Source organism: Populus nigra, chromosome 19 (genome assembly GCF_951802175.1).
Source record: "Populus nigra chromosome 19, ddPopNigr1.1, whole genome shotgun sequence".
NCBI lineage: Eukaryota > Viridiplantae > Streptophyta > Magnoliopsida > Malpighiales > Salicaceae > Populus > Populus nigra.
In genome coordinates, this window is record NC_084870.1 from 12,047,956 (window position 1) to 12,063,549 (window position 15,594).

At 32.8% G+C, this 15,594-nt stretch overlaps 2 protein-coding genes and 1 pseudogene across 2 annotated transcripts; 1 reads left to right on the forward strand and 2 right to left on the reverse strand.

The window, feature by feature from the left end:
• Positions 1–2,125, forward strand: LOC133679731 (NAC domain-containing protein 6-like). Its single transcript, XM_062102414.1, has 3 exons — positions 1–327; positions 439–710; positions 1,279–2,125. The coding sequence occupies exons 1-3, from the start codon at positions 162–164 to the stop codon at positions 1,693–1,695; spliced, it is 855 nt and encodes a 284-aa protein (XP_061958398.1). The 5' UTR covers positions 1–161; the 3' UTR covers positions 1,696–2,125.
• A 4,352-nt stretch (positions 2,126–6,477) lies between these two features.
• LOC133680629 (probable inactive chitinase-like protein LaCIC) lies at positions 6,478–7,873 on the reverse strand. The gene is made up of 3 exons (XM_062103660.1): positions 7,448–7,873; positions 7,171–7,321; positions 6,478–6,982 (listed from the first exon to the last, which is right to left on the reverse strand). Exons 1-3 carry the CDS (start codon positions 7,851–7,853, stop codon positions 6,583–6,585), a joined length of 957 nt encoding a protein of 318 aa, XP_061959644.1. The 5' UTR covers positions 7,854–7,873; the 3' UTR covers positions 6,478–6,582.
• Positions 7,874–10,115: 2,242 nt separating this feature from the next.
• LOC133679446 (acidic endochitinase WIN6-like) lies at positions 10,116–11,603 on the reverse strand (annotated as a pseudogene).
• Positions 11,604–15,594: the final 3,991 nt, after the last annotated feature.

The following is a 15,594-nucleotide window of genomic DNA, read 5'->3' on the forward strand; positions in this document are numbered from 1 at the left end:
ATCACCAACATATCTCGATCCCTTTATAAATATCTTGCAAGGAATGAGCGTGTCCATGGAGCAACCTTTCCACTTTTATATTGAGAATTGCAAGCTTTACTACTACTACTACTAATACTACACACTAGTGACTAAAAACTACAGACAGCCAGCATCATACCATGGCTGAAATGGCATTAAAGCTTGATCTTCCAGGCTTCCGTTTCCACCCAACTGAAGAGGAACTTCTTGATTTCTACCTTAAAAATATAGTTTTTGGTAAAAAAATGCGTCTTGATGTTATTGGCTACCTCAACATCTATCGTCATGATCCTTGGGACTTGCCTGGTACGTATACATATACATTGCTCACTCCCTTTTAATAATTTTAGTTCATGTTACAACGCAGTTAGCTTAATCATGCATGCTTACATCAATGTTAATGTTGTTGTGGTATAGGATTGTCAAATGTTGGGGAAAGGGAGTGGTATTTTTTTGTGCCTAGAGACAGGAAGCATGGTAGTGGAGGAAGGCCTAATAGGACTACTCAAAATGGGTTTTGGAAAGCCACTGGTTCTGACCGGAAAATTGTGAGCTTATCGGACCCAAAGAGGATGATCGGATTGAGAAAGACTCTTGTTTTCTATAAGGGAAGAGCACCAAGAGGGAACAAGACTGATTGGGTCATGAACGAGTATCGCCTGCCTGAATATTCATGCCCCTTGCCCAAGGTACTTATTATATATCTTAGCTTTGATTTTTTTTATTAACTCTTGATTGAATGAAGTGTTTGTGTTATTTCTTATTTTTTTGGGGGGGAGATAAGTTAGTTTTAAATTATTTTTACTTATAATCACTATCATGACTTGTTAATTTAAAAGAAAAGGCAAAAGGAAAATAGAACTAATTAAAAAGACCTTCACATAGTTGTTAGGCTAATTCTGATTTCCTAGGCATGAATGTGGCCAAGAAACCTCCCACAATTGTTGTTGCTTTCAAAGAATCAACATCTCACTGCAATGAGGATTTTACCTTTTGCAAAGAAGGGACAAGATGTATTAATTAAGGTCAAGTTCTGTGTTATTTCCATGTGGAATATTGCTGTAAGCTGTAGTCAAAAGGACTTGTATCATTCAATTCCATTCTATTTTGAAGTGTTCGCTGTTTCTGAAATTTCTCAGTAACCTGATACTTTTTTCTGTTGACAAAGAAAGATACAAAGAATGGACCCATTTTTGGAATAACTTGAGATGGTGATTCTACGCTGTACTTGTATTAATTTTCTGACATACAATGCAGGACATAGTATTGTGCAAGATATACAGGAAGGCAACTTCCTTGAAAGTTCTAGAGCAAAGGGCAGCAATGGAAGAAGAAATGAAGACGATTCATGCGTCTCCATCTTCATCCCCACCACCATCATCTTTGGACACCATGTCATTTTGCAGTCAACTAGAAGATCCAGTGCCACCGATATTAATGCCTGCGCAAAATTTGGTTTTCAAGAAAGAAATAGAAGACAACAACAATATTAGATATGAAAAACCAAACGAGATTAAAAGGCCAAGTCTCCATTTACCTATGGGGAAGGACATGTTACCAGAGCTCCAAGTTCCCAGCAAATTGAGCATGGAGTGGAACCAAGATCCCATCTGGTCCCTAAATAGTCCTTGGATTCAAAATTTTGCCCATTATGCAGACATTTTGAATTTCTAATAACCCTGATTATTAAGCTCATAATTATTTTTTTTAGTTTTTTAGTTTAATGTGGGTGTCCGGGTCAGCTTGCGCGCACCTCAATTAATCCTACAGACCCTGAAGTTAACGGCCATGTAAACCTCCAGTGTCCATCATATGAGTAATCACAGGGCTTGAACCTGAAACTAGAGGGAACAAATCTCTTTATCCCAAGTTTTTACCACTGGACCACCAACTAGATAGTTATTAAACTCATAATTTTTGTTTTGTATATAACTGTTGTCTCACCTCGCTCAGCTAGTAACTGTCGTCTCACCTAGCTCAGCCAGTAACGTTGTTTAAGCTGAGCTGTTAAGATAGAGGCAATAACCGGGAGTTAAATATGTCTTGGAAGCACTTAGATTATCTTTGTCAATGAACAACTTAATTAAGAGCCCTGGAGAATCAATACTCAAATACTCTGCTTTTATGTTTTGTGAAATGGTACGCTGTTACTTGTTAGATCATACCGATGGGCCGAGGTGTCGGTTCTTTATGGTGATGATTACTCGGGGTTATTAGTTATTACTCGGTGATATAGCTCTTAATTATCTCATTTGGAATCCACATTCAGGTTTCAGTTTCGAGCTTTTCTTTTTTTAACGAGAAAAGGTCACTCATCAAGCGAATCTTGCCATATTATAATAGGATTAACATAATTATATTAGTCTTCCTTCTCCCAATTTTGACACATGACCACTTCACGAGCCCAAACCTTAATAACTAATGAAATTTTAATTTTTACTCTCAACCATTAAACATTACCACCCTATGTAGAGAATAATATAAAATTACTATTAAAATTTCATTTAAAAACTTAAAATTTTAAATAAAATAATTATTTGATATAATATTAGAGTGTTATTAATTAAATAGTCATAAAGTTTAAACTATATCATTTTTATTTTAATTAATAAAAATTAAGCATGGGATAATGTATCCCAATACAAGTTTTAAATTTAGAAAGATTTTATTTAAGAGTTGTGTATTAGAAAATACTATAAAAAATAGTATTGAGACTTTACTTAAAAAATTCAATACCAAAATTTTTTAGTGACGTGATTCTTTTGCATGATAAAGAATATTCCTTACACAATTTATCCCTATTCTAACTTCCGTGTTGGGCTGAGAAGCCTCCTTGGATTTAAAAGGATTCACAAATTTTCTGGTATAAAAAGGGCTCATTTAGCTGAATATTAAAATAAAAATAAATAAAATAAAAGAGATTGATATAAAGGTGTGTTTTGCAAATCATATTTTTTATCCAAATCAAATTGGGCAGGATGGGTCTCCTAGGCTCAGCCCGGCCTTAATTGTTTTTTTGGTGGATCCAACTTAACCCACACCGATTAGGCTGGACCAGCTGGCCCTGTGACACTGGCACAAGCCAATGAACCGACTGGCCACTGTTGATGCATACGTTAATTATTCACGCATGCGTTGGACAGTGACAGGGTAAAATTATATTTCCCAAGAGGGAAAAAAGACGCAGCTTACTTGATGCTGGAGCTTAATGACGAAGACGATGGCGAAGGTGTGCTGACTGGCCGAAGCTACTTTCTTACCCTCTGTCTCTGTTCTTTGTGCGCTTCTCCTCTGGTCTTGCTTTTCTGTGCTTGGTTTCTTTTTTCTTCTCTTGTTCTCCCTGTCTCTCTAAGTGTCTCCCTGGTGCTGGAGCTTGATGAAGAAGACGATGGCGAAGAGGTGCTGACTGGCCAAAGCTAAATTCTCTCCTTCTCTGTTTCTGTCTCTGTCTCTGTTTTTTGTTTGTTTTTTTACTGTGTCTCTGGTTTTTCACTCGTTTCCTGCTTTTTCGTTATGTATTCTGTGTTTTTCGTTCGGGTAATCGGGTTCGTTCACCTGATCTCTTCTCTCTCAGCTGTTTTTTCCGTCTATCTTTTGCGTGGCCTTTCTCTGGCTTTTATAAAGCCAGAGAATGTCATGCGTTCGCCCAGCAATATGAAGCGGACCCTCAGGACCGTTACAGTTGTAATGGAGACGCATCGTGGGGCGCGTGGCGGCTTTTCTTCTTCCTGGTCTGGTCTGCTGAAGAAGATGAGTGTCCTTTGAACCGGCGCCGTTTTGTTCCTTAACTGATATGGCGAATTTTAATTGTCCCCCTGAAATTCTGACTTTTTGAGATTGGACCCTTATTCATGGAAAATCCCCCTTTCATTTTTTTAATTTTGCGCCTGGATAAAATGTAATTGGACTTCTGGATTTTAGCATCATTTACAAAGAGTCATTGGTTTCTAAATTATTCAATTTGATTCTTAATTGACTATTCAATTTTTAATTTGTTTAAATTACCCCTGAAAAAATAAAGTAAGCTCCTTACAATACCCATGTCTTTTCATTTTGTTTATTGAACTTTAATTTCTTGCAATTTTGACCTAAATCAGGCCCAAACTTTAGTATTTCTTCAATTAAGTTTCTTTTTGGTTGCATTAATTAATTGAATCAAAGTTTAATTAAGTCCCCAAACTTATTAATTCTTTCATTGTTGGACCAAAATGCCTTCTAAAATTAATTTCTTTTAATTGAAGCCTAAATTGACTTAAAAATCAATTTTTCTTGAAATCAAACCTTTCGTAAACTCAATTAATCTTTCAACCAAATCTAATTGAGTTTTTAAACATATGATTTTAAACTTTTTTTAGTCGAATTGAATTTTATTTGTTAACAGGATCTTCATCAATAAAAAATATACTGTTAAATTTTAATCTTTATATCTTTGAACTTTTTTAACCAATCTTTGACTATTTTCTAGATATTCTTTTGTTTTTTTTGTTGCTATATATTTTTTTAATTTTTTTTTTACGTGGAGATTTAAAATTGAATAACAACAATATGACAAGGGAGAGTTGGGGTGAGGGTTTACCTTCTCAAATTTCAATCATTCTATCCATACCTGACGTCATATTTTTTAAATATATTTTATCTTTTCTTTTTGTTTATATTATGTACATGAATGGATTATTTTATAGTTTTTTTTGTTTTATTTAGAAATATTAATTTATAGTGTTGTGGTTCGAAAATGGAAGTTTATTAATTTTTACATTTTAATTATTTAGGATCTCATTATGCGATTTTTTAATAGAGATTAAAAAAAAAGAGGAGAAGGATACTTGAGTCGGGTCAGGGACCAATGAGTCCTTTACACGATTCAAGCCTTTGGTCCAAGTATATGGGCCCCTAGAAGTGGTTGTGGGTTCTTAGACAGGCCTGATATGGAAGGTGGACGTAATAATTTTGAGCTTAAAAGCTTTAAACGAGTGTGAAAAGTATAAATCTAGTTTTGGATAGTCTAATCCAAAATCCAGAAGAATGACATAGAAGAGCACAGTTGTAAAAAGAAACCAATCCGAGTTAGCCCGAGATAGACATTGATTACGGATTGGGAGAGTAAATTTCTAAATTATTTTTTTAAAAAAAAATTAAATGATATTGTTTGTTTAATATGTTTTTTAAAAAATTTAATAGTTGAGGATTAGGTAAACAAATCAACTCATATTTATGATTACGTCAGCCAGGCCAGGCTTTTTACTTTTTCTATTTTTTTAATCCAAATCAGTACAGGCTCTAGGTTACAACTTACAGCTGCATCATCACCCGCGTATTTCGTACGCCTTTTTCTGCTGTTGGTGCCTCTATTTTTTTAGTGATTTTTTTTCCCAGCTGGTAAGAAACAATTTGAAGTATCCAATATGACTGTCGTCTTTTTTTTTTTTATTATTATTATTAATGCAGGAACTTGAAAATTGTAACCGAGGTCCAATATTTTAATATGCTGTTTAAAAATTATTTTTAAAATTATTTTTTTAATATTAACATATCAAAACTATCCAATAATAATAATAATAATAATAATAATAATAATTTGAAATTAAAAAAATAAAATTTTTAAATTTTATCTAATAAAAAAAACGACGGTTTAGGCTGATCACTCATGATCATGTTTAAACGTTTGTGCACAATTATCTTAATGGAATTTTTCTGAGTGGCTTTGAGATTTGATTTAATAATATAATAAGTCAGTGCAAAAGGAGGAAGAAGATGCATTCAAAATTTAATCCCAACATTTAAAAATTATTTCTTTTAGATTTCGTTTGTTTCTCAAAAAATAATTTTTGAGAAACCATTTTTTAAATTTTTGTATGTTTGTTTACTATTAAAAAAATTTGTCAACGAAAAACACTTTCCAGTCAAAAGAAAATTTGACTTGGTTTCAAGAAAAGTGTTTTTCTTTTATTTTGGGCGGAAAACACTTTCTGGAAGTTGTGAAAAATTTAAAAATTTCATATTATTTGTTGATTATATCAAATTTGGTCCTTAAACTTTTGATTGCTAATATATTTTATTTTGAATATTTGTTTTTCAATTTCATCCCTTAGAATTTAAATTTTATATTAATTTTGATTCTTGTTTTTATAATTGTTATTTATTTTTTTCTTATTATTTTTTAATTGATTTTTTTTATCTATTAAATTGATCTTTATTTTTTTAATTATTATTTATTTTATTTGAAATAATTTATAAAATATTAATTATTATGATGTGAAACTTAACTAGGTCTTGGGTTGTTACAAGTTTACAACTACATAGAAGAGTGATAAATTGCTCTAATCAATTTTCCCATCCATTTTCGGGCTGCTTAATTAATTTGTGCCCCCGACTCTACTAGCAAAAACAACTATTCTCCATATATATCTCGTCTGTAAAAGAAGCACAGTGGGCGTAAAACTTGAAGGCATGGAGAGATAAAAAAAGACAAAACGGGTCATATTTTTTTATTTGACTCAGAGCAGGAAACGTTTTATTTTGATATTTTGGTAGGCATACAGATTACAGAAGGAGGTGACAAAATTACATGGAGTCTACCAAGTCCAAGAGTCCATTTGCAAATGACCTTTGGTTGTAGCAGTCAAGATTGTTTCCATATCCAACACCGAGCAAGTCACAGTACCTCTTGTAGAACCCAATACGATCCTCCACCTGTTGCTTCCACCCCATACCACATTCAAGCCCGCCATTGATAATGTTTGTTAACACACCGTAGCCTGGAACCCGACCAGCTGCCGAATCAGCACCGGAAGGTGACCAATTCCCGGTGATGACACTATGGCATGAGGGCTTTGAAGACTGTGCTGTCATCCAAAACCAAATTGCTGTCTTGAAGGAAATTATTGTATGAGTTGCCACAAGGTCAGGATTGTTTAATATATCCACTCCTATAGCTTTTCCACACTGCCCGTAGTTGTAGTTCCTGTGTCATATTTATCAAATTAAATTAACTTCACTACAAAGTTGTGCTAAATAAAATACGCGCACACACACACACTTGAACTCTTTCAATTTGATTTTTAATGCTTGAAAATGGGTGGATGAATATGTAAACCCAGAAATGAAGAAAAAATACCTACCAGATAACAATAATAAAAAATCTGGACTTACCATGAAAGCTGGACAGGACCTCTGCCATAATATTGCTTGCCATCAGCACATGGATATGTGGAACTTGGAGAACAATAAGATCCAGGATTTTGTTCCTTGACAAAGCAATATCCCCAAGCGTATGGACCATCAGGTGCAGTTTGCCACCCCCCTACATGTACGTTCATCAAATGAAATCATGATAATTAACTTACTAATATTCCTCTGACACATAATGTTATGTGAAGAAGTATATAAACTAAGCTGATTAATTAGGTTTGAGACTGATTAAACGAACCAGTAGTTTCATGAGAGGTTTGGCCCAAGAAAGCAGCAATCTCCCTTTTACGAGTGTCAGCATCACCAGTAGTGCCAAAGCCAGGGAAGGCATTGGCAGCTGAGATGAAAGCACTGTAAGTGTAGAATCCCTTGCCAGGGCATCCACCATCATTTCTATGTTTAAGCATCTCATCAAACTTCTCACTTGAGATGATACTGCCAAGGTCTCCTCCGCCGGCACCACCGCACTGGCTTTGACAGCCGTTACCACAGTAATCATTAGTGATGCCACACCAACCAAATTGGCTACAACATAGACCTCCCGGACACAGGGCACCCGCGGCCTGGCTTCCACACTGCTCAGCTGAGCCTCCTAGTAAAAGGGACTGCAATAGAGAGAAAACCGTGAAGGCCCAAATCTTCATTTTGAAGCGTTTTGTTTGGGATTTTGTTGATTTTGAGATCGCAACAGCATTAGTATAATATATAGGGGAAACATGGCTACTTAATACACCTGTCACTTGTTAATAAAAACTATGGAATATTTCAATAATGATGGCTGCTCGTTTATCCAATGCAGTACTTTTCTAAATGATTTTAAACCATAATGGTCTGACCTCATGAGGATTTATCTTAGATTATCGCGTTCGCGTTTTTATAACTTTTCTGGATTTAACATCTATGTATTAATTAAACAGAAGATATAATCTAGTCCTTCTTTTTCTTATTTTTTCTCTCCCGATAACATAGATTAATCTCTAGCTTCATGTGCGTGACTTTTGCCGTAAATAATTAAATATCAGCTGATGTTGGCCTATCACTTTAGAGTGACTTGTGCGTGACTTTTGCTGTAAATAGACACCATTGAAAACTTTCATTTTTTTCTCTAATATTATAAATTTGATGTAACTTTCAATAAACTTTTTAATTCACATTATATATTTGAATTATATAAGAGAATTTTTGAACAATAAAAACTATTAAAAAATAATTTATAAATATTATAATATAATATTATTTTGAGAAACAGAAAATATTTTAATTTTTTATTCAATAATTTTAAATTATATGCATTATTAAATACATAAATAAATTATATGTTGGGTCCTGCTCTCAGCAGGACCTATTAGAGTTGAATCCATGTTAGGACATGATTTAAATTAGCTTTCGAGGATCCAAAAACACTAGGTTCAGATCTAATTTTCTTGGATCCTGTGTCAGGGCTTATGGCTAATCAGTTCTGCATCAAAACACAAGATTTTTGAATCTTAGATTTCTAAATATAATTATTTTGTATTATAAATATTATTATAATTAAAAGTCTTAATATGAAAAATAGTATTATTGTATTATAAATATTATTATTTTTATTATAATTAAAAGTAGTAGCATTAAAAATAGTATTATTTGTGTTATAAATATTTTTTTATAAATAATTAATATTATTAATAAAATAATTAATAAAATTGTAAAAAAATTATATCAATATTTAAAAACAACCATAGATTTTATTTGAAGTGTAAAACTAAAATTATTATTATTATTTTTTAAATTTTATTTCTCTAGATTTCATATATATTTAGACAACACAAGTTTAGCACAGTAGAAATCTAATACAAACTAGTGTTGAAAATATTATTTATTCTCTCACGTCACATGTATAAACACTGTACTGGTATAATACCGGAATATTTTTCTATTAATAGTTGAAGAGGAATCTCATCCATGCCATACGTCACTCATGCACTAGGAAAGACTTCCATCGCAACATGAATCATCATGGGCCCGGGAATAGAAACTTTGAACCCATGACGTGACTCTCGAGCCCATGACATGAGTTCCGAGCCCAGGAGGCGGGCATTTGCCCGGGGAGTTATCTTACTCCACACAAGTTCCTACCTTGGGAATGGGCTTTGTCACGCTTCCCCAGATGGACTATGGGCCCGCCTCTCAAAACTTGTTGTCCTAGGCTTGTTGATCAATTATATATGTTGCCGCGTTTTTGCAGAAATCTGAGGTCCCATCCTTTGAACCTTCATTACGTCATTTTAATACTTGATCACTGTCAGCATATACGATATTACTGCTTTAATATTTTATTTTTTTTCTTATTTTTAATTAAAAGTGGTATATTAAAAATAATAAAAATAATTTACTGACACAGCATCTTTTACAATAATAATCACGCTTATTCAAGATTGAATCTGAATTTTCATATTGAAATAATAATAAGAATTTCTGTTTTTCTCCCTCTTCTCTTTTTATTATCTCGGGATAATAGAGATAATAATTTTATCATAATTTAATGAATACTGAACTAGACTAACTCTAACAAACAAGTTTATATATATATATATATATATATATATATATATATATATATTACTTTGGCGGATTGGTAATGAATATATTATGGATATCTTGTAGAATATTTATATTTGTTTTTAAAATCCAACACACACACAGACACACACACACAATACACTTATATAATATTTATAGTTTTATTATTTAATATAATTAGATACATTTCAAATATATATTTCACAATTTTTTTTTGTTGAATGATAAATATTTTTTTTATAAATATAAATATCTGAAATCTAATGAATAAGATATAAATATTTAAGTTTTTTATTTAATAAATACTCTGCCATGTGCATTAATTTCGTACCAATTTGGCTCCGTTGATAATTAATTCCATCGAGCACGTTTTATTCATTGACATGGACTTATTTAAAAGGAGCGGGACCATCTCCCATGATAGCTAAAAGCTATTATTATTATTTCGAGACATGATAGCTTCAACATCAAATTGCATGGTGTCCTTCAATCCCAAGAGTCCAATTCCAAGGTTCTTGCTGGTAGCAGTCAAGATTGGAGCCATAGGTTGTTCCGAGTGAATCACAGTATGTCTTGTAGAACCCAATGCGATCCTCATTTGCATCATTTGGCCCTCCCTTACCACATTCAAGGCCACCATTGATGATGTTTGTTATCACACCATAGCCTGGAACCCTACCAGCCTCGACGTCTGCCGCGCTCGGTGTCCAATTTCCAGTGATGACTGCGTGACAAGAGGGCTTTGGGGGCTGTGGTGTCATCCAAAACCAGATTGCTGCCTTGAAGGAAATGACAGGATCAGTCTCAACAAGTTCTGGTTCTTGTAACAGTTGCAAATTCAAGTCGTCTCCGCATAACCCATAATTATAGTTCCTGCACCACATGTTAATACACTAACTCAATGCAAATCAAGATCTAATAAAATGTTTTGCAGGATTTGGCCTCTTCTTTTGATTCAAAGTACTTCACAATATATTTTCCATAAACTGAATTAAATGACTCTGCTAGTCAAGGCCTTGCGGAAATACCATGTAAGTTGGATTGGTCCTCGGCCACAGTATTGCTTGCCCGCAACACATTGATATTTGGAAGATGAGGCACAACAATCTAGACAATTTGTTTCCCTACGATAGCAATATCCCCAAGCGTATGGGCCATCAGGTGCAGTTGGCCACCCTCCTTTATGTTGGAGCATGCATTGTCAAATGAGAGACGAGGAAATTAATCAACCAAGGATAGCCTTATTTAATAAATGACAGAATGAGTTTGTACAACGAGTCTACTCAACCTAGGCATCCTAAAATGACATTAATTGAAGTTACGAGCAGGAAATTAAATAAAAAATAAAACCCTACCGGTAGTTTCATGAGATGTCTGGCCCAGGAAAGCAGCAATCTCCCTTTTACGCATCAGATCATCACCAGTGTTACCAAAATCAGGGAATTCCTTGGCAGCGGAGATAAAAGCATCATAGGTGTAGAACCCAACAGCATGACATCGAGGATCATTTCTATACTTGAGAAAAGCATCAAACGTTGATTCTGGGATGATGTCACTTAAGTAACCATCACCTCCACCTCCACCACCGCCTCCACCACCCCCACCTCCTCCATCACACTGGCTCTGACAACCATCACCGCAATAATCATCCGTCGTCCCACACCAACCATGAGAACTACAACATAGGCCTCCTGGACACAGGGCATCCCCGGCTTGCTGACCGCATTGCTCAGCTGAGCCTCTAACCGAAAGGGACAAGAATAAGGAGAAAAATATGAATGCCCAAACACTCATTTCTTGTTAAATGCTTGAGTTCGTTGATGATTGAGAAGGTGAAAGCATGTGGGTATATATAGTCAATAATAGAGGTATGCGATGGCATTTCCGTCCTCATAATTTGTAATAAAACATCATGTTTTCCCTGGAGACGGTAACAAAACAAAGTGCCATCTTTGTCCCCAATCCCCATCATTTCCCTCCTTTCTTTATTTCCCTCATTAAAAATAGAACAAAAAAATTATATTTCTACTATTTAAAAAAACTATTTTATTAATTTAGTTATTTAATATAGCATCTCCCATGGAGATGGTCCAGCTCCTTTTAAAAAGTCCATATCAATGAATAAAACGTGCTCGGTGGAATTAATTATCATCAGAGCCAAATTGTTTAAGCATCTCATCAAACTCCTCATTTGGCAGCCACTACCACAGTAATCATTAGTGCTGCCACACCAACCAAATTGGCTACAACATAGACCTCCCGGACACAGGGCACCCCCGGTCTTTCTTCCACACTGCTCAGCTGAGCCTCCTAGTAAAAGGGACAGCAATAGAGAGAAATCCGTGAAGGCCCAAATCTTCATTTTGAAGTGTTTTGTTTGGGATTTTGTTGATTTTGAGATCGTAACAGCATTAGTATATACATGGGAAACATGGCTACTTAATACTTCTGTCACCTGTTAATAAAAACTATGGACTATTTCAATAATGATGGGTGCTCATTTATCCAATCTAGTACTTTTCTACATGATTTTAAACCATAATGGTCTGACCTCATGAGGATTTATCTTAGATTATCGCGTTCGTGTTTTTTAACTTTTCTGGATTTAACATCTATGTATTAATTAAACAGAAGATATATAATAAAGTGATGAACAGTGCGTGGCGGCTTTTAAGGTCTTGTCTTCTGCCTCTTTTTTCTCAACTTTTTTTTCGCGATAACATAGAATAATCTCTAGCTTCATGTGCGTGACTTTTGCCGTAAAGATCAGCTGATGCTGATCAGGGATAGTGTCGTATTGACAGGGGTTAGTTTGTTGGAAATCCATTAGAGAGAAGAAGGGATATCACAAGGGTTCATGTAGGAATATGCTCTTTAATAACGTTTAAGTCATTTGTGAGTTATTTACATTCAGACAAGAAAGTAGGTACTTTAGATAAGTTCTTCTCAAAACGTGGAAATTCGAGATGATTTATTGTTTGTTGTGGGCCGAGGGTTGATCAATTTCTTTAGACACCTTCTTTTTCCCTCTTAAAACTATTTTTTTTTATTATTAATTTTTTTATACCGCAGAGAAAAAATAAATTAATATGATATTTTTTATATTATATAAAAATTGGGTGATGTTTTTTTTTTCAGGTTGGGTTGAATTTCCTTATTAAAATATATTTGTTTTTTTGTTTTAAAAATGCTTTGAAAAAAAATTAAATTTTTTTATTATTTTCTTTACTTCAAATTCATATTTTTGATGTTTTTGTATATTTTAATTTTTTTAAAAAAAATATATCAAGATTAGGTCTGGCTGCGCCAACCTAAGGAGAATATAATAAGTTGAGCCTTGTCGCAAAAAGACCCAAAATAACTTAGGGTCGAGCCGTGGCTGGACCCATCAGCCTTAGGTCCTCCTACGACTAGACCCATCAACCTTGGCTCTTGTTGCGAGTAGGACCCATCAGCGTGGGTCTTGTCCTAAGGAAGACCCATCAGTGTTGGGTCCTGCCAGGGGCAGGACCCAATGCTTTTAATATTTTTTTCTTTTTTTTCATATATTTTTTTTTCATATAGTAAAGAGAAAATAAATTGATTAGAGTTTTTTTATATATATTGTTTAAAAGTTGGGTAATCATAATTTGTTTTTCATTTGAGGCTGTATTGAATTTTCTTATTAAGGCATGTTTATTTTTGTGTTTCAAAAATTCTTTGAAAAAAAATTAAAATTTTTAATTTTTCTCTCTAATATTATCATATTAAAGTTGATGGAACTCTCAATAAATTTTTGATCCACATCATATACTTTATATATTTGTATTATATAAGAGAATTTTTTAACAATAAAATCCATTACAAAATAATTCATAAATATTATAATATAATATTATTTTGGGTAATATAAGATATTTTAATTTTGTAACACTAGTGTATGAGATTCAAAGTTTTATTAATGTTTATTGTCTTCTTCTGTTCAGTAGATTTGAATTATATGTATTATTAAATACATAAATAAATTATGTGTTGGGTCTTGCTCTCAGCATGACTCATTAGAGTTGGGTCCAGGTTAGGGCAAGACCCAAATTAGCTTTTAGGGACCCAAAAGCACTAGGTTCGAACCCAAGGCTAATAGATCCTGCGTCAGGATCCAACTCCCTTAGGTCTTCCAGCCCCACTTGACTTAAGATAATTAATCCTTCATTAGGACCTAATCTCTTGGATCTTGCGTCAGAACCCAATGCTCTTGAGTCTTGAATTCCCTTGGGCTATGGCAGGACCAAGTCTAATGAGTTCTGCTTCACGACTCAAGACTAATAGGTTCTGCATCAGGACCCAATTCTCTTGGGCCTTGTTAGGTCCAATGCTCTTGGGTCTACGTCAGGATCCAAGACTGATGGGACCCGCTTCAAGACTCAATTACATTGGATCTTGCGTCAAGTGTTATTTTTCTTGGGTCCGGCATCAGGACCAAGGATAATGGGTCCTGCATTAAGATCTAAAGTTCTTGGGTCTCAAGTTTCTAAATATAATTATTTGTATTATAATTATAATTATTGTTGTTGTTATTATTAAAAGTATTAATATGAAAAATAGTATTATTTGTGTTATAAATATTATTATTTTTATTATAGTTGAAAGTATTAGCGTTAAAAATAGTATTATTTATGTTAAAAATATTATTTTTTTCTTATAATTAATATTATTAATAAAATAATTATTAAGTTTGAAAAAAATTATTATCAATATCGAGAAACAACCATAGTTTGATTTGAAGTGTAAAATTAAAAATTATTATTATTATTATTGTTATTATTATTATCATTAATAAATTTTTTAAAAAACTATTATTACTAAAAAAAAAAGATTAAAAAAAATAAAATTTTTGACAAACAAGTCAAATATTATTGTTGAGTTTGATGTTGTAGCCAGACCCAATACTTTTTGATTTTAAAATTTAAAATTTTGAAATTTTTTATGGGAATTTGTAATCCAATTTATAGTCACAAATCGGTTAAAAATAAATAAATAAATAAAATTTTAATTAGTCCAGAATGATTAATGTTGCCTACAGCATAGGCTCCCACCAACCATATTGGCTGCACAATTAACCCCTATTAAGATTTCCGCAATGTGTGTTACATGTGATTTTTAAAGTATTTATTTAAATATTTATTTTTTAATTTTAAATATTAGTATATTAAAATTATAAAAAAATACTAAAAAATTATTAGTTTAATATTTTTTTCAAGAAAAATATATTTTTAAAAAACATCAAAAAACAAAAATTATCTCAAACACTACTTAAAATGACAACAATAATTTTAGAGAGAAAACTTCCAAGACCCAAAGCTTCATTTAGTCTTAAGAATTAATTTGTTGATCACTGCGATTATCGTATATATTTATTGGGAATTATTGTTCATCCAATAAAGACCATGTCCTCTTTGTATTATATTCTGATTCAAAAATTAATTGATTTTTATTTAATCCATCTTAATGAGAAACTTAGTTATTGAGAGAGAGAGAGAGTTTAAATGTGAATAAAATCTAATTCATTGGATCATATCATATGAATTAAAATAGATTTTAATCAATATATTATACTTTAGTCAAATTTACTATGAGCACGATATGATCAAGTTTTACTATGATCGAGAGTTAAGGTGCGGGTTTACCTTTTCTAACATATTATCCAAAATTATATATATTGGTTTATATTGTGTATAAGAATGGATTATTTATTGTGTTGTGGTTTGAAAATGAAAGTTTATTAATTTTTATATTTTAATTATTTAGGATCTGATTATGTGATTTTTTTTAATAAAAAATAAAAAA